The sequence below is a fragment of the Pezoporus flaviventris genome, unplaced genomic scaffold (assembly GCF_033815535.1).
Source record: "Pezoporus flaviventris isolate CSIRO_AGI_PZ_B2104156 unplaced genomic scaffold, CSIRO_AGI_Pfla_v1 ptg000667l, whole genome shotgun sequence".
In the NCBI taxonomy this organism is placed as follows: domain Eukaryota; kingdom Metazoa; phylum Chordata; class Aves; order Psittaciformes; family Psittacidae; genus Pezoporus; species Pezoporus flaviventris.
In genome coordinates this window covers 29698-48547 of record NW_026893213.1, presented here as the reverse complement: position 1 = coordinate 48547, position 18850 = coordinate 29698, and the positions used below count along the sequence as shown (strand labels likewise).

Below are 18850 nucleotides of genomic sequence, written 5' to 3'. Positions count from 1 at the left end.
TTTCCTGTAATCACTCTGTTACCAGCTTACAGGCAACATTTCCCTGTGGCTGGCTGTTTCCTGAAGCTATGGCAATGGCACAGAGGGGCTGCTGACTCTCAGAGGTTGATGTCCCACTGCCAGGTTCTGCATGGCAGTTCTTAACTTCGGCAAAAAATTCCCTTACTGAAAGATGAGTGTGCAGATAGCAGGGTTTTGGCGGGCTGATTCTGGAAATGTTACCAGAGCAAAACTATCCTTTTGTTAATGGAGGAAAGGGAAGCAATGTGAGAGGCAGATACGGAATCCCACTTGAAGGCATTTCGTGCACAGTTTCATGGTAGCTGATAAGAAGAAGCTGTATGTGATACAAGCTGTCCGTGAGGGTGAAGACGTGATATGTGCCATGTCCAAAAGCAGTTGAGACCCTGAGAACAAGGCCATGGGAAGCTGGGGTGGGCAGCACTCTGTAAAGGAGGAGGGACAGCTGACGTGGGTATGATAGGGGTCCTTAGCAGAGGATGGGGGGTGCAGTAAGTGTTGTGTATCACCCACAGCACTCACAGGCTGCATTTAGCTGTTACCACTTCATTGCTGTCCTGAAAAGATACTGGTTCATTCCTGTGCAAGACAAATAGGAAATAGCCAGGAACTGCAGGCTGCAGGATCACCACTGCCTGATGAAGCTGTCTAAAGCTAAGGGGGGGGGGGGGGGGGGTGTGTTACTGAGGATAGTTTGCAATGGGGTCATTTTTGCAGCTGGAGTCCATCCTGCTCAGCGCGAGTGCCAGCACAGGGCAGGTTGTGCAGCAGAGAGGTGAGACTTACTCAGAGCAGCATAGCCCAGTTCAACTCAGCTCAGTTTAACTCAGCTCAACGTAGCTCAGCGTGACTGCAGGGCCACAGCCAACCTCAACTGTTAGGCTGCCTAAGAATATGAAAACCAACAACGCAGTTTCCCAAATGGAGCAATACTGAGTGACTGAAATCAGGTAAAACACCAGCTATAAATCCAATAAATAATTTCAAAGCCTAAATTTAAAGGCTGAACAGCACAGGGGCCTTGTAGAGCTATCAGAGTGTGCAGGAGGAAAGAGGAGGGCAGAATACACATGGCACTGCGCAGACTGGCTGGTTCAGATTATATGATTGTGAAATTAAAAGGATTTGCTGATAAATTTACTGAACAATTGTAAATTATTTTTTATGATGGGAACTTCAGAGAGAGGCAAAAAAAAGGTTGTGGAGTGGTCATATTCAGAAGAGCTGAAGGGAAAGATCCCTCCTTTGAAATCATGTACCTGCCAGCTCTGGAAGGGCTGGTGAACTCCTCTGTTCCAGGTGAGGGTTGCCCTACCCCGCGAGGGAAGAGTGCCTTGAGAAGAGAGTGAGCTACTCCTACTCTGGCAGTACAAAATCAAACCATTTGGGAAGCATCCAGGATAAAAAATGTCAGACTGTGCTATGATCACCTCCTGTCTAAGTAATGATGGAAAAAAAGCTTTCTGAGAAGGTGCTACTAACAGATGGTTTGTGGCAGAGAAGAAAAACACAACTTAGTTCTGAGAGAGGAATGATGAGAGACAGAGCAGTCTGGGATGGAGCAGGTAGCTCCCCTGCCTTTGTGGAGCAGAGGAATTCATTGCCAGCCAGCCAGACTGGACAGTGCCAAAATCCCAGACGTACTGGCACTGCAGCAGCTACATGACTGAAGGACTTCCACTGCAGCAGGGGACAGGTCACCCCACAGCTGGTGACTGGTTTGCCAGGACAGGTGCAGGTGGCACGAGAACATTCTCTTCCTGCTCAAGGCACAAGCTAAGCGCCTCTGTCCAACCAATGCAGACTGTGTTTGTGTCCAGAGCACAGTGTCCTGCAGCCAACCAGGCGTTGTCCTGGGCTTCCATGTCTGATCAGGACACTGAGTGCTGGGAATGCTACTCTTAGGCAGAACTCCCTCCCCAGTGTACCCAGGACTGACCGCACATCTGAAATGGGAGGAGAGGCATGAAGAAGGGGAGGCAATGGGCAAAGGCCAAATTTGAAGAAACAGATAATCTGCTCTTTGGGAGGAGAATGCAGTCCTGTGTAATTAGAATTCTAATGACTAAATAAAATCAGTCCAGGGTGCAGCATGGAGCAGTACTTAGCAATGGGACTCGGGGAAATAACTGCAGCCAGACAGGTCAGCAAAACACAAGTACAAGGTTTACTGGAATCCAGTTGAAGCCATAAACTCCTCCCATGGACCGCAGCAGGTAAAAAATCCATGTGGAGCCAACAACAGAGGAGCTGTCAGGGAAGGCAGGACTGCACCTTCTTATCTAACAGTTTTGAAATCCAGCTTGAGTTACAAGATACATTGAAAGGGGCAGACAGGTAAAAAGAGGAGGCACAATAGGGTGAACAGAAAGACCTCACGAGCCAGAGCCCGGGAGTGTGTTCAGGACATTGCACATACCCAGCGTTGACAAACTGAGCCAGGACACGGATTTACCCAAGGCAATAGAAAATGTTTCATTAAGCAGAGCTGCTGAATCACCCGTCTAGCCCATGGAGTGACCCATTCCCGCGCCTTAGACAAATGTTAAGACAGATGCTTATCCTGAATGGTGTATGATGGAAATACATGAAAAACAAAATTCCAGTTAGCCTGGATACACCAGTGAAGGGTCTCACCAATGCAGGAGGCAGCAGCCCAAGCCCATGGCAGAGGATCCTGTGTCACAGAGGGAGGGCACCAATTGTGCTGTTCAGGGGATGCCATGAAGTAGTACATTAATTGAGCCTTGTCTCTCACTGCTGGTAGACAGCAGCAGCGAGGACTTACAGGATTGGTTTTACTTATGTTTTTACTTTTTGTGGACGTGCACTTTCACTGAATCAGAGGGGAGCTTCTGGGCTGCTTGCAGAAGCCCAGCACCACTCACTGATGTCTGATACCCTTCAGTGGAGGTCTGGTACTAATTACCCAGGAAAGAAAAGCTGCTTATGCTTCCCAAGGCAGAGAAAATGTTCATGTGAACAGGCTGAACTGATAAAGCAAGGGAAGAGAGAGGGTTACCTTCACTAATGACTCTCAGTCAGGAACTTAGCCTCCAACTTCCCTTGACTTGCCCAAGATCAGGGTGAGGTTTAAGCTACAAAAGCAACTACAATGTTCAACTAAATCTTTCTCTTGGATGTTCTCACCAGCCCCTGGTCACACACTTCATACCTCACTGTAATGATGTGCTGTGTTAACAGCAAATGAAACCTGGCTTGTATTCCCTATCCAGGAAAATTAAGGGACAGTATAGGATGGATTCAATCCAGCTGCTCATGAGGGTGGCACAGCGTAGCTCTTTGGTACCTAACCCCAGAAGTCAGTGTGGGACCGAGTCCTCCAAACACATTGTTGGTGCTGGGCTATAGGTCTTGATCACAAGTAAAACTAGAAGCTGGGGAGCTTTATTGTATATTAAAGGAGGTTATACATGAATGACCACTGAGCTGCTTGTGTATTTTTCTTCTATGATTTTGGAACATCTTCTGCCTCTTGCTTTGGATAAACATACAGTTTCAGTGCCAGCTCTGGAGAGGTGTGCTGGGGAATTCTTTATACAAGTTCTGTAGATCCTTTTCAAATGTCAGATTGGCTGATGGGCAAAACCTTTAATGTCCTGAAAGGGCAAACTCAAACCAGTGCCTGTGGTGGGAACAGTAAGCAGGATTCAAACTGTGGAAGTTACACAAACAGTGGAAGTTGAAATAGTACAGTAAAGGAAATTAGTGCCCTGTTTAGGAGCAGGAGGGATTGCAGCTGAGTGTGGTATGCAGCTATGATGGGGTTTTCTAGTCTCTGCAGCAGAGATTTAGAAGAAGATGGGCTCCAGCTGGCAATCTGCCTTTGGAGTCTGGAAAATCCTGATCCTCAAAGCATGAATGAACGAAGGAGCAGCAGCACATGGCAGCGGACCTGGGCAAGACGACACCTCAACAAGTCTGTTCTTGCTCACGTGTCTGTGAAATGTAGCAGTGCTTTTTGCAATAATATATGGAATACATGTAACCAAAATACACTGAAGTCCTAACAAATTAACCACCAGACACCAGAACAGGAGACTTCCCATTTGAAGTTACATGTTCTGTGTAATTAAGGTATTTTATCTTTTTTACAATGAAGTTCTTCTGCCTGCAGAAGCAGTTGGAGAGCAGCAGGTGTGAAGAGGAAGGAGCCTAAACCAGGATTGTGGAGATAAATTAGCAGGTACATGCGTAGTACTGCTAACCCCATTTCCAATTTTGAAGCCTGTGTAGGTGTTTTATTTTCTAACTGTTTTAGAAAGACTGTCATGAAATAATTAGGCTCTGTCAACAGTTCCCCTATTCCCAGATTACTGCTTCCTGACTCATTAGAGCTGCTGAGGTTGGCAGGAAACTTGTTTTATAGTAATTTCTCTTGGCGGTGTCCCTGGAGAAGAGACACTGTGAGGCATGTGACACTGGCGTCAACATCATCCTCATAATGGAGGTACGGGGCAGCTGGGAGACATCAGGTTACTGCTGCCATGAGACACCAGCACCTCTGCACCTCATGCTGGAGATGGGGAATGGGATGACTGGGGATCCTAGCCTGTGTGGCGGATAGCTGGGCAGGGTTTTAGGGACAAGAACCCAGTTTGTGTGATTTGCTGGTTTCCTGAATATTTGGCTAGCTTGTAAGGCTTTTAAAAAGAGAAAAAAAGACTTAAAAACCATTGATGCAATGGGTCTTCCCATTCAATCCAGGATGAAGCCACAACAGCATCCCCAGCATTTCCTCCCAGAGCAGCAGATATGATGGGCAAACACAACTTGGCTGCATCAGGAGGTACCGAGTCTTCATGGTCTACTGGCAGCAAGGCAAGCATCTGGCTCCACACAGGCTTTGCTACTGTCAGAGCATGACCCAGGGCAGGAGTTTGTTCACTGTAGCTGTGTGACCCTTATTACTCTGGGTACAAGAAGCAGCATTTTCTGGGGTCTCCCAGCTCAGAACAGAGCAGTGCCCAGCCAGGCCCAGCCCACAGCTCCCAACTCCAACCTTTGCAGTATGGAAAGCCCCACATCACATTCCCTTGCTACTCCTTCCTTTTATCAGCTAATTTCAGCAAAACCAGGAACATGCTCAGACTTCCTACTTATCGTCTGCAAACCATCAATTCAGTCAACAGTTACATTCTGTTTTGTCAAGGGATTCAGGTTTGTGGAGAGGCAAAGAGACCTGTACAGTTCTGCCAGCAACATGGTTACATGAACAGCGAAAGCTGCCTCCATGCTCATGTTTACAGTTCTTCACTCAACTTATTTTCCAGAGCACCTGAAGGAAGCAAAACACACATAAACAGCTTTAATTTCAGCCAGAGAGGTTTTTCACAGGCTGAAAGCTGAGACAGTGCCTGCATTGTGCAGGGAACCTGGCAACCAACCATTGCTGAGCGAGAAGTTCAATGTAAGGACAAAGATTTGGAATTGTCTTTTTTAATCCTCAAATAAAACAGGTAAACAAGCTTTGTTAATGCCTCCCTTGTCATCTGAGCAGTTCCACACCTGTGGGACCCACCATTCATCAAGCCAGAGGAGAAAGGGATGAGGGGAGGCAAGCTGGGCTCATGACGTTGCCAGAGGGAGCCCTGGGCAGGGGAGCTCAGTATCAGGAGAGCAGAAGGCTCACGCTAGCCTGCCTCCATCATGTACATGCTCCCCTTCAAACAAGTTGCATGGGCAGAGAGCTGCAGGGAGGATCTGCAGAGCCATGGACCAGTAAAACACGTGCCTGTGCTGGGCATACTGATGCTGTTCTAAGCTTGTACCTGATGGAGAAGTGGGAAAACTTGGATGTGGGTTCTGTAAATGCATCTCAAGCTCCTCAAAATGCTTGAGAGAGCTAGTGAGTGTGCAGAAAAGGGATAGCTGTTTGGCAAAGGTTGCTTGGGTTTCCACAAGGTATTGGGCAAGACTTCGAACAGCTCTGAGAGGCCCTGGAACAAGACTGAAGGTCTTCCCCAGGCAGTTAATCTGCTGAAAGGAAGCAGCAGAACAGAGAAGTTCTGCAAGAGATAGAAAGTGACAGGCGGTATTGCCAACAGTAGTCTGGAATATAAAAATATCATTTTAGATGATAAGATCTATTTTCCATAAACTTACAATGAGTGACCCCTTGCTGAGTTTAAGACCAATGTTAACGTATGACTCTGTGGCCTGTCACCTTTGTCGTTTATCATGTAGCTAACCAGAATATCCCAGGTCCTTCCTACGGGATTTTCCTTGGCTCAGATTTACACTCTTCTGCTACGCTTTCGTTAGGGCAGACCAAACTCAGACTAAACCATGGAAGCAGCCCAGGCCTAATGAGGGACTTGGAGGGATATCCAAGACCCACTGCAGCAGTGAATTCCAGGTTTCTCTGGCCAGATAATTCACTGTAAGAGATAAAACAATTGATGGCAGTGGAAAAAGTCCCATGGGAAGACAGACATCTACAGGGACTGCTGTTGCTCCTCTGCTCAATGAGCACCAGAAGCTAAGCTGCTGCTAGCAACTGCCATGCCCATGGGAGGAGCTGAGGGACCAAGCAGCTCCTTTGACTTCTGCTTTGAACAGGTGGAGTGTAATCCCACATCAATAAATTCTTCTACATGACCTTCAGGGGCACAGAGTGGTTTCATGGAAGAAGCCACAACCTCCAGGAGGTTTTCACAAACAGGACCCCAGTAGATTGCATCCCTTTTTGCAGCAATTCAAAGAGCTGATCAGCTTTGCTGTAACCTTTGTGTCAGAGCAGTGTTGTAGAGCTCCACTGAAGGGTATCAGACACCAGGACATGAGTTCCCTTTATTTAGCAGTTCCTGGAGCCACAGACCAACATGCTGGAAGAGCTGGAAAGATTTGTGCCTCAATGCACAAAGCGTACTTTATATTGTCTCTGCACTGTTAGAGTCCAACCACATCACACACACAAAAACAGAAGAGAGAAATATCCTCCTCTATTCCAAGACAAAACCAGCATTATGCACAAATCCCAAATGGATTTTTTCCCCTTTTCATTTAGGAAGAAAAGACAGGATTTGTCTTCCCCAACACCCCCCACCGCGCCCCCCCCCCCCCCCCCCAATCTGGTGCACATTCACAGTAATAATGAGTTTTGCTTCCAATACATGGGTTGGATCGGGACCTCAAGGAAAAAGGGGAAAAATCTGGATTTTGAGCAGCCACGTGTCAGTTCCCATTTCTGGCACTGCGACACACAGCACAAAAGCACCCAAACAAACCAGGCTTCAAAGGTATAAATGGTTTCACAGAACATACATTTTAAAAGGGACAAGTACAAACATTACAAAATGAACAGAATCATTTTTAAAATGCTTGTATTTGTTTAACCGTTAAAAAAGACATGTACAGAAAGAGCTAGCAAAGCTAACAACTTCCTGCTGCTCCAGTTAGTGTTGCCTGCATGCACTGGAATAGTTATTGTGGAACCGAATCTCTGGCCATCTCTTCTGGACAACTTGCAGTTTATGTCTGATGATGCTATGTGAAGGACTGAGGCAATCCACAGGCTCACTGGCAGCTGTCTCATGTCGTCTGGCTTAACAAAAAGGCATTGAAATAAAAATGTTGTCTGTGGTTTACTTCAGAAACCAAGAAAGAGCACGAGAGAGAGTGCACAACCACGCACACGCGAGGAGATCACACACAAATGAGAGAATACCAGGAAGCTACACTCGCCCTGCCACCACAGGAGGAAAGTACAGCAGCTCCCAGAGTTAGTACAGGTTGGGATTAGCTTGGTCCCATGGATCTCAACATCACTTGACAGACTAAGCTAAAAGCAAGGCAAGAAAGGTTAAGGGGGACAGAACTCCATGTGTTGCATGTGTGCATTCTCTCTCACACCCTCCTCTTCAGGCTTTCTGAGGTCCCAGCAAGGTCAGTTCAAGAGGTTCTCCCATCCAACGTGTAATAGCGATACATTAAACCTAAGACCAGTGCTCCGAAGATGGGGATTAGCCATGTTGACCAGAAACTATAGAGAGAATAAAAACCAAACACACAACAAACCAAAACACACACACATAAAATAGAAGAAAATCACAGGTTAATGATTCATTCAAAATGTTCATCACTTATTACATGTCTGTTTTCTCCCAGGGAACTCTATAAACCCATCTCTCATCAGCTAACAGACCAGCCAAAGGGGCTGTGGCTCTCAGGGCTGGGCAGCATTGGCCATCCCCATGTTCAGTGCTCAGCCCAGTCCCTGTGAGAGTCCCCTGTGCCTGCAAGGGCTTGGTGCCTTAGAAAACAGCAGCTGAATTGTTGAAGCTTCCAGCCTGGCACATACAGAAACCAGTTTGGGGTTTTTTGTTGTTGGTTTGTCTTGTTTTGTTTTTCCTTAAATAAGTCAGACTGTAATTTGTGCTATACAAACAGCTGAGTTGACTCAAGGATGGAAATTGCTACATCCATCCCATAACAAATCTTCCTCACTCGTAAACCAGAGGCCACAGGCTCACCTTCAGCAGCCTCCTTAGCTAAAAGATTCTGCATCAGCTACAAAAGACTAAGGCCCTGTTCTGGCTCTAAGGATTTTCAAGTAAACGGGGCTGGTCATGGTGAAGAACCTCCAAAAACATGCACATCACTGCGTTGTGTCACCCTGTGGTTTGCAGTGCCCACTGAAATAATCCCTATAGTGCAGAGGGACTATAGTGCACTAATATCCCCAGGGTTTTTTTCCTGCCCATTAGAGTTAATAATGCATTTTTACAAAGGGAGAGTCCTAACCCCTTGATTTCTTATTCAGTTTTTCTTAAGAGGATACCATACCTTGATTGGCCTGAGGATGTCACACTTGGATTCTGAAGGAAGAAATAGGGAGTTAAACACGAGCTAATGAGACTACAAGACTAAACATGTGATTACAAACACAAGGTAAAAATAACACTCCCTTCCTCTCCCAGTCACCCTCTATCACAAGCATGGACGTTTCTGGGGCTGTTTGCCATTGTCTTCACCTCCACATTCTTTCCATCAATTCAACCCAATCCAATCCCTCCCACCCAGTCACCAACTTCACACTGGAACTTGCATCCTCATAATAAAAGGTCTTGCAAAGCAGCCTGTTCCTTTTAAACACTAGGGACTGTGATCTGCACTCCGATACAGACCATCCTTTCAGTGTGATGCCCTCTCTAAACCCCTGCCCACGTTCCCATTTGCTATCCTGCTCCCTGACCACTGAAGCATACAACCACAATGTTCTCATCGGCTCTCCCTCGCACACAACCTGTTTCCAAACTTCTGCACTCCTCCTTTCATAGAACTCTTGCTAACTTAAATCCTCCTTCCAGTCAGCTGCAATTCTCAGCTGGGCTTTCATCAACTCTACAGCCTCGATGGCGATTGCTGCTCTCCAGTTTAAACAATAACTACCAACCAAAAATCACCTTTCATGCCCATCCTGAACGGAATTATCTCAATTTCCTGAGAGCTTTAGTGCTTCCCTTCTGCTGTAATACGCCCAGTGGCTGCTAAACACTGACCCTTACCTGTGGGAAGCTACCTCTTGAGCTGCATCACGAGGATATACATGTACAGTTTTTTATGTGTTTGTTCCTCCCGCCTATTTATTTTCACATTACTGAGTTCTACCTCTTGCTGCTGTTTTTAGGTTATACTTGGGCTTGCTTTTTCAAAACAGATGATGTACACTGGAGAAAGGCCTTAGCAGTACATAATTCACTGGACTTTATCTTCAGAAGAGAGAAAGTATTTAACCCATATCCAAGGGAGCCACTCAGATTACTCTTTATTTCTAGACACATTTATGATCCTGCTTATGAAACAGAGTTAAACGAAACAATAGATTTCAAGGTGAATATATGCATAATTATGCAGTCCCATGTTTTAACTAAGTGTAGGCTTCATACAGCCTGAATTATTCTATGACTACAGCAAGCAAACACTCTCAAGGGCTTCAGCCACTGCTCCCTCTGTTGACAGTTTCCCTCTTGGGTCCGGCTACCCTGCAAGTGGCCCTGCTTCGCACAGCAGCTAATGAAAGTGTTGTTGAAGGCAAAGCTGCGCCTGGTCTAAGCCTTCAAGCCAAGCACGAAGAGAAGCCAGCTGCAAGGCACATGTTTACCTCTCCTACGGGATTCTATTTATTACCATTTCCCCCTCCCCATCCATTTCAAAGGCATTTTGCAACACTGTGCTCTGTTCTAATCCAGGAGTACCTGAGTTTTAAGCAATGCCAATAATTACTAGGGCAGTTAACAGAGAATTCTTGTTTTACAGCCAACCCCACAGTGGCTGTGCCTGTCTGCTGGCTTGAATGAAACAACACCAACAGTTCAGTGGTCAGGACATAGCGAGTGATGCAAAGAAAACAGTTTGTGGTTCAAGGTGTGGAAATAACATTGCTGATGTCAGGGGAGAGAGGGCACAAAAAACCCTTCCAATTTCACACCAAGATGACTGCTGAGTTTCAGAACAAACGTATAATTTGCTTGGAAGATTTATTCATTACTTTAGCTTGTTTAAATAGAAAGCCACAAGCTCCATAGAAAAAAAAAAAAAACAAACACATAAAAGAGGTGTGTGACAACTTCTTTGTTTCATTTTATGAGCGTCATTTCCACTGCATTAAATTAAAACAGGAAAGTAAAATACTAATAGCTTACCTTGGAACCTTCTTTTTTACGATCGTGCTGTCAAGGGGAAAAAAAATAAGAAGAAAAAATATAAGCACTGACTGCAAGAGAAACCTGCAGTCCTGACAAGGGAATTGTTCTGTACACAGTCCTCAAGGAAGGGGCAATTGCCTGGACTCAGGTTTCAAAGGAGTCATTCCTTCAGCACCCAAAGGCACAGTTGTTGCAGCAGGCAGGAAGCTGGTGTTTGTGCCATGCCCCTGTGATCTCTCACCCTCTTGAACTCTAAATTACAAGGCAAGGCAAAGTTATGGTACCACCACTAAAGGAGGAAACCGATTAGATGACATTCTTTAAGTGCCCTTAATTTAATTGTAGTGAGAAATCTGTTTTAAATGGTGGGAAGAGAAGTCTAATTTAGTTTTGTTTCCTCAACAGAGATTGGTTTTCCTCAACAGAAATCCTGGGCAACATAAAGACTGCCCAAAACCCTTAACTACTTACTTATTTCACAAGACACATCTTAGTCTGTGTGTTCAGTGGGTTACACAAAGGAGAATCACACTTTCACACAGTCCCATCGTGTGTTTGAAAGAGGCTGTGACAGTCAGCTGGTCCTTACCGGGTGGATCTCCCCGATGTAGTACTGCTTGAGCATTTCCCTGGCATCTGAGGAATGCCCAACATCTTCAAAGCTCTCAGTGGCATCTCTGCCAGCTTGTTCCAGCAAAACCTCTTCTCCACCTGGATGCTGGAAGAGAAGAGTTCAGGTGAGCAAAGGGCTAGATGCAAAAAAGGTACAAGAGTACCTTTGCCTGCCTGCTTTCGTTTCTTCTGTTCATCACAGATGCCTCAAACCAGCACCATCAAGAAAATCTTCCAAAAGTTCAATTGTCTAACCTCTCCTTCAGGAATTTACAGAGAACTATGTGTGCTGCACAGCCTGGAAAACACCTTCCATAATAAAAAGCCTTCCAAAGAAGCAAATCCCCAATGTACACAGGGAGCACAGCTTTGTCCCCCACAGCAAAGCTATCCCTTCTGTGATTCCATAATGGATTTGGGCAAGAAAATAACACAGACGGAAGAATATCCTCATGTAGTTCTTCATGGGCTCTGCTGCACAAATCAGACTCCCCTGCTTGCAGAGGAGCCTCTCCTGCATGATTTTCGCAAGAACTGCCCTGAGGCATCTTAGCTGCTAAGAAGCACAAGACAACACTACCTTCACAGGCACCAGGAAAGGATATTCTGCTTCTTTAGATACTTCAGAAAATAATAGTATTTGGCTGACAGTCAAACGAATACAAAAGAACAGAGAACTGCATCATGTTTGCTAGTGGCATATGTGGCTACAGCTCAAGTGTAGCACCAACAATACTGCATTCATCCAGTGTACAACCAGCCACTCAACAACCACGAAGAGAAGTGTCATGAAAAATGATCAGTTTGACATCACAAACTGATCTCAGATTCAGAAGTTGTAACAACAAAAGTACCAAATCCACAAGGATGCTCCACAACGACACTGACGATTCTATGGTGGCAGATGGTCACAGAAAACTGACAGACCAAGTGGTATGAACTGACGCAGAACCCTGGTGCAGTTCTGTTCTCCTTGATGGTTTGGATTCTTGTCTAGCACTGTCAATACCATAAGTCCAGGAACAGGCATGCTAACCACAAAGCCAGCAAAATGCAATGTCTTTACAGTGTGAGTGTGAACAACTAGTTAAATCTAAACAATCAGCTCATACAGTTAAACCAATAAAGTCTGGCTTCTGAGTGCACACACAGGGACTAACCCAGTTTTCTACAGCATCAGGCAACAAGCACTAAATATGCTGAGGTGCTTATAAAAGCACCTGTAGAAACCAGGGGATAAAAACTGGCCATCTACTTTAAGCGTTCTAGAAGAACTCCTTGGGGATGTTTAACCAGGGATCTCATTTCAGATGGAAAAATATCAGAACTGAATTTTAAGGGCAACACCTTTGCTTTCCTAATCATCCACCCTAAAAGGGCAGAAAAAAACCTGCAGTAATAGGGAACATGCAGTGGATATTGGCTTTTGGTGGCATCGAGTCTTTGCACATAGGAGAGACAAGAAGAAAGGTAAAGTTTACTCCTCTTTGGGTCTGAAGCCTTTCTATGCACTTACTAAATCCACAGTGACAAAAAAAAAAGAATTAATTATTCATGCACATCTGTCCTTTGCTGTAATCCCCAAACCAAAAGACTTCAGACCATTTTGGCATGTCATCTTTCTAAAAGGACAGCCACAACTGCAACCAGACAATTCTTACCCTGTCATATCTCAGCTAACGTAAACCCAGACTATTTATACAGGAAGTCATTTACGCTGCCACAAAACTTCTCAAAGCTACAGTTTCTGCAGGAAAACATGAAAACTGGAAATGTTGCAACTGCGGGAGAGGGGAAAGGAAGGAAGGGGAAGTGCTTCCAGAGGAAGCAATGGCTGAAAAATGTCTGTTTCTGAAAAGAAATAGACGAAAGCAAATAAGAACAAGAGAGGTGGGCCCAAGTGCCAGTCCTCAGAAGTCTTCCTCAACAACAGCAACAGAAGTGGAACCTCCTTGTCACTGGGGCCTTCAGCACACACAGTAAAGTACACATTGACAACAACATTAATAGTCTTGAAGCACCAATTCTGGAAGGGTATGACCAACACTACTGAGCAAAGAACACAGTTCTACAGGGAGACCCCTGTCCTTTGGGAGTAAAAAACACAACAGCCACCATCAGCTTAAGAGGCCTTGGCCCAGGCAGCACAGAAGGGAGGCCAGCCTGCTCCTGCCATAGTCAGGAGACTTGGGGGGAGGAAACCCAAGACTTCCTCGTGCTCTGCAGCACTCACAGCTACAAGAGGTGCTCTCAAAAGCACTGTTTCAGTGTGACATTTCAATTGAGTTCTCCAAACTGGGTCCAGAGAACAGCAGAGTAGGGAGTTGTGCAGCCCCATATTCATACTAAGCTCACTTAAGTGTTACTGACACCCTTAAGATGGCCAAGTTTGTCCTTGATGACTCACTTCCTAATTAGCAACTCATATAGTCCATCTCCAGTGTTCAGCCAGCAAGGCTGTATTTATTCATGAGACCTCAGAAGATGCTTTATCTGTGTAGCCTTTAGAAGGGATATGGAACAAGCAAAAAGCAGCAGCAAGCCAGAACTGAGGCGCACAGCAAAGGCACAACACAAACTCGCTGGAGAAGGCGAGAGCCAAGAGCCAGCCGCCTTTCTGCAGACTCCCAAGTGCCCATCTGCATACGTCTGCCTGGCAACTGCTGCTACAGACCCACTGCAGACTACAAATGAACTCAGAAGCAAAGCTAAGCTCTACTACTAATTAGATTGCTGGAGCAGGTAAGACACAGGATCATCAGGTTGAGGAGGGATGCAGCAGCTTTCATTCCTGGCCCCCAGTATTAAGACAAATAAGCCAGGAAAGGAAGAGGATCACTGTGCAGTAATAAGGTGCCAGTACAATACAAGACAGGAAAGAAGGACAAGCAGCCACGTAGACACCAATGGTGTTCATCAGCCACACATCCTTCAAAGCTTGTTTTAAAATGTGGAACAGGTTCCCCCAAAAATACCTCTGCAAAGCTGGAGCAAGTCAGCATGAGCAGAAACAGATCTCTGACATTCCTCCTTCCCCCTTACAGAGTTCTGGTTTCAGATACACCAGGGTAAGCAAGACTCAAATGCAGAAGGACAAAGAAAGGTATTCAAACTTGCTGCCTCTGTTGTGAAAGCAACCATCTGATAAGCCCCTCCACTTCCATCTAAGTGATATGCTCTGTTAGAACCATGTACGTTTAATGAGAAGCTGTCAGTAGTAGAGTATTTCCTTCATTTGAAACACAGTTTGAAGAACATTATATTTGAAACCAACTGACCAATGTGGGTTAGAGTTGTTACAACCCAGGCTCATGCCACTTGGAAACAAGTTCAAATAGATTTCTAGCCACACTTCTCATGGGTATCAGAAGCAACAGCACATCCCAAGACACAAAGTGGTGGTGACCGCTGTGTCTTGTGGACTCAGGCAACAGACATACACTGAAGAAACACATACCTCCAGACTCTTTTAGTACTGCGTAAAAATAGAGATAAACCGTGTCCCTCCATCACTAGAATGTGTGTGAAATTAAGTCTATTACAGATTGTGAGGGTGTATGTGTGAGCAGACCAGCCCTCAAAGCGCCTGTCAGGGAGGTAGACCTGCCTTCCTCCGCTTCCTGACTCATCATTCACACCTATCTCAGCAGCCAGCCCTTTCTACTCTAGCCATAGCCTTCCCTTGCTTTTATAGACTGCTGCAATAAGGAGTAGTATTCTGGTGGTCCAGCCACCTTGATTTGGGAGAAAATTACACTGTTGCCACAGGCTATCTCAGAATGTACTTACAGGCTTTCTGAAGCACAGGAGGTTGCAGCCTCTCAGAAACTCCTATGAAATATCAGTTGCTTTCTTTGCACATTGCCTGCATTTTGTTCACCTCAGACTTCAGCGGAATTTTGCTCTGTGGTGTCTTAATTGTTACTCCTATTACACAGCAAATAACAAAGTAAATTGGAAGTTTAAAGTGATCTATGCTTCAAACAACATATGGATTGTGAGTTGGCTAGCTAATGGCTGACCTGCTGTACCTAGTTTGCAGGAACCATGAAGCAGAATTGAACAATCTCTTAGCAGCGAGGCTTGTTCACATTACACAAGCACTCTGAGGTAATGATCTGATGGATATTCAGCAATCCTGTTCAAATAATCTGTGACCAAAGGCCAGAAAAGGCAACAGTTAGACACAGCTTCAGTGACTACACAGGGTGAAGGGGAAACACTACCCACTGAAAGCCTGAGAGTTGCAGCTACAGCAGTCAATGTTTTAAAGCAGAACAGTTTATCAGACAACTTCAACTTTTAAACAAGACAAACATCCCTGGTTCCAATCAGTTGCACATTGTTCCCCTGTCGCTCAACTGATTACAGTGGGGTAAGAGATATAAAGTGCATTTTTGTGAATAATTTAGGCCTTGATCTACACTTAGAAGTCTCACTACATCAGCAAGGGGCATACATAGCAGACTGTTGTGTCAGCCACACTGGCACAGTTAAAACAGTCACCTTATTCTTCAATCCCTAGTCCGAGTAGAAGTTTTTCATGTTGGGGAAAAGACACAAATGGGATAAAGAGCTTGGAAAGGACAACATGAAATATCATCTAAAGGTAAAATTCAGGGCACTGCTACACCTAGCTTGCGGGGGGGGGGGGAGCAAAGTGTCTTTCTGGGCTTATTTATAATACTGAAGGTGTCTCAAGGAGCATGTCTCAGATGCAACAGAGAACACTGAGATGAAGACTGAGCACCACGCAGTGTCCCTGCTCTGAAGGACATCATTATTCACACAAGGGTTAGTATCTCAGAAACAGTTTTCTAATTGTTAAGTCTGAAAAGCAGTAAGTAGCAACCATATCTGGAACACAGAGGCAAGTGTAAGACAAGGCAGATGGTTTCTGCAAGTACTGTCCCAACCTCCAGCTGGTTTTGGCTCTTCCTAAACCCACAGTGCTTTGCTATTCAGAAACCAGCAGCGGATTGCTTTTCCACATTTTTGCCTAGTCTTCCCCGTAATCTACTTAACCTTCTTGCATCCACAACAACCTTTGGCAAGGAGTTCCACTGGTCTGCTCCCTGTTGCATGAAGAAACACCATTTGTTTGTTCTGGACCTGGCTCCAGCTTCTTTGATGTCCCCTTGTTCTTGTACTAGACTTCTAGTTGCAGGCAAACATGGAAGATTTAAAAAACTAGTGGAGTAACAAGCCTTCTTCAGAACACACCCACCACTCTGCCAGTTTGACTTGCTCAGCAGAGGTAGCTGGGCTCACAGCTTTGTACTCCACTGCACCCACCCAAATTCTCAGGAATTTCAGAGATGCCAGATGACAGGTTTGGCCTAGTGCTGGGGAGCCCAAACAGTGGCCGGGGGGTGGAGGGGTGGGTTGTGTGTACATGTAGGAGGAAGCAGTCAGCTGCTTAAAAAAAACCTCACATACCATCTGGAAAACTTCTGGTCTTGTGAACTAACCTGGAACAGGAATCAGAGTACCTTAATTCTGCTCATAGCTCCACCACTTCAGAGCTTCCTGAGTTAAGAGTCACACTCAAAATGATTTGTCTTCTCTTTCCCACCCCAAGAATAAGCTGTCTACAGTACAGTTTGCATCTTGTTGTAGATGTGTGTGACTAAACATGCAACTGGTCTCTCACCTCGGCTGGACCTATGGGCTCTCAGGTAAAACCAACAGCTGAGCATCAGCTGGTAATTCTTCACACCACTGCTGCTCTGTAGCTCCAAAGCTCCATGCTTCCACCAAGCACCATCCCACTGTCCCACAGGCCTTTCTTTGCACCATACTGGGGGCCTCAAGTCTCTCTTGAGTATCAAAGACCCAAGAGCAAGAGCAGCAGCTGCCTTTCAGCTCCTGGACCTGACACAGAGGCCTCTATAGTGATGGAGTACCAACAGTAGACACCAGTGAGCAAACGAGAGAGCAGCCAGGATCCATTTATGGTCCTTTGGAAGCAAGATTTGTTTTGTTATGAAAGCTATAAACAGTGCAGAACTGGCTATGGCAAAGGCTAGTTCAAGCCACTGTAGTAAAAGACAGCTCCCTAATCTGGCCACCGAAATACCTTAGAGGGTCTCTTAAAATAAATGTTGGGGCAAGACTCAAAGCACAAGTCAGATCCTGAAGGAAATATTATGATGCTGGACCCAAAGAACAAAACAGATTGTCTCCAACTTTGTAATAAAATACCAAAACCTACACAGAAAGCCACTACCTTCAACTGTCAGTCTGCTGCAAAAAAAGCAGCCAGGTTATTGTTCCCTCCTCCTCTGGTAAGCTTCTACACCTCACAAAGGTAGCTTTGCCATTATATGTTATGACTACATAGCAGATGTGCTTTAATCATACATGCCTGGAGGAAAATAGTAGTTTAATTTAGACAAGCAAACCAACAAGCAGCAACATGTGCATTTTCAATGGGTTGCCCTGCTTTTAAAGCCAATTCAGAGTAACTTTTGTACGTTACCCTGTAGATGCTACAACGGGTTCGGTGGTATTTTAAGCTGGGATAAACCCCTTTGAAAGTTTTTGCCGTTTCTTCCCACTCTGTTTTCATCTCCAAATGCTAACACCACAATCTCAGCCTTCTCAAAAAACAGAAGGCAAAAGCATCAAGTCCAGAAGCAATGTTTGTCCACAGAGCCAAGAGAACTGGAGATCAGGCAGCAGAGGCTGCATCGGTTCCACGCCATCCATGGACGGTCCCTGAGGGAAGGCAGTGCTGCAGCAGGTGCTCACCTACTGAATCACCATTACTCTCTCCTTCAGGTTATGGCGTGTCCCTGGAGATGTCATATATAAACTACTGATCCGGCCCGTGAGGTTTACCCTACAAGGTCAGAAGTGAAGTAACACCGCGTACGGAGAGCTGCACCTCGCAGGTGAGGCGTGCCGCAGCAGCTCCATGCGGAGCAGAAGGTGACTCAAAGGAGTCCAAGCACAACCCCTCCGCCCGCCTGGCCTTGGCCACCATGACCCGCCGTTCCTCTCCCGTTTACGGCAGGTCCTTGGAGCAGGGGCAGGCCCTGTGCTGCGCACACGAACCGCACAGGCGGAGAGTCAGGGCTCATGGGACCCTCCTTCCGCCAGTGCTGGGCCCCCACAGCCTGGGCCCGGAGCCCCTCCCGCCCCGTGATCTCTGCCCCCCCCCCCCCCGTGTCACCGCTCCCGCACCCCCCAACCCTCCCATCACCCCCCGGCCCTCCCCTTCCCTATCACCCCCCAACGCCAACCCCAGGCTCTCGTCCCTCAGCACCCGCATGTCCTGACCCCGCACCGCCTGCCCCATGGGGAACGGGCCATGCCCCCTCCCCGCCCGGCCTCACCTCCTCCAGAAAGCGCGTGACATCGTAGACGCGCCCGTGGATAACGAACCAGGCCTCGCGGCTGGAGTTCCGCTTCCCCACCTCCTCCAGCGTGAACACGGGCCCGGCCTCCGAGCAATCCCCGGCCTCCGCGGCCTTCCCGGACTCCATGGCGGCTGCCGACAGCTTCGCGAAACGACGGGTTTGGCTCACGGCAGCCGCCGTAGC

The 18850-nt window shown here is 46.4% G+C and overlaps 1 protein-coding gene and 1 long non-coding RNA gene across 3 annotated transcripts; one reads left to right on the top strand and one right to left on the bottom strand.

Moving 5' to 3' along the window:
• The first annotated feature begins 900 nt into the window (after nucleotides 1-900).
• Nucleotides 901-5514, top strand: LOC133264152 (uncharacterized). The gene is made up of 2 exons (XR_009741608.1): nucleotides 901-971; nucleotides 4145-5514. It is a non-coding gene; the product is annotated as an uncharacterized LOC133264152 (long non-coding RNA).
• Nucleotides 5515-7350: 1836 nt separating this feature from the next.
• Nucleotides 7351-18850, bottom strand: LOC133264154 (cytochrome b5). 2 transcript variants are annotated; one of them, XM_061444086.1, is made up of 5 exons: nucleotides 18644-18850; nucleotides 11281-11409; nucleotides 10689-10715; nucleotides 8830-8861; nucleotides 7351-8026 (listed from the first exon to the last, which is right to left on the bottom strand). In XM_061444086.1, exons 1-5 carry the CDS (start codon nucleotides 18791-18793, stop codon nucleotides 7936-7938), a joined length of 429 nt encoding a protein of 142 aa, XP_061300070.1. In that variant the 5' UTR covers nucleotides 18794-18850; the 3' UTR covers nucleotides 7351-7935. The 2 variants fall into 2 exon arrangements, with proteins under 2 accessions (XP_061300070.1, XP_061300069.1); XM_061444085.1 differs by having other exon boundaries at nucleotides 7351-7584.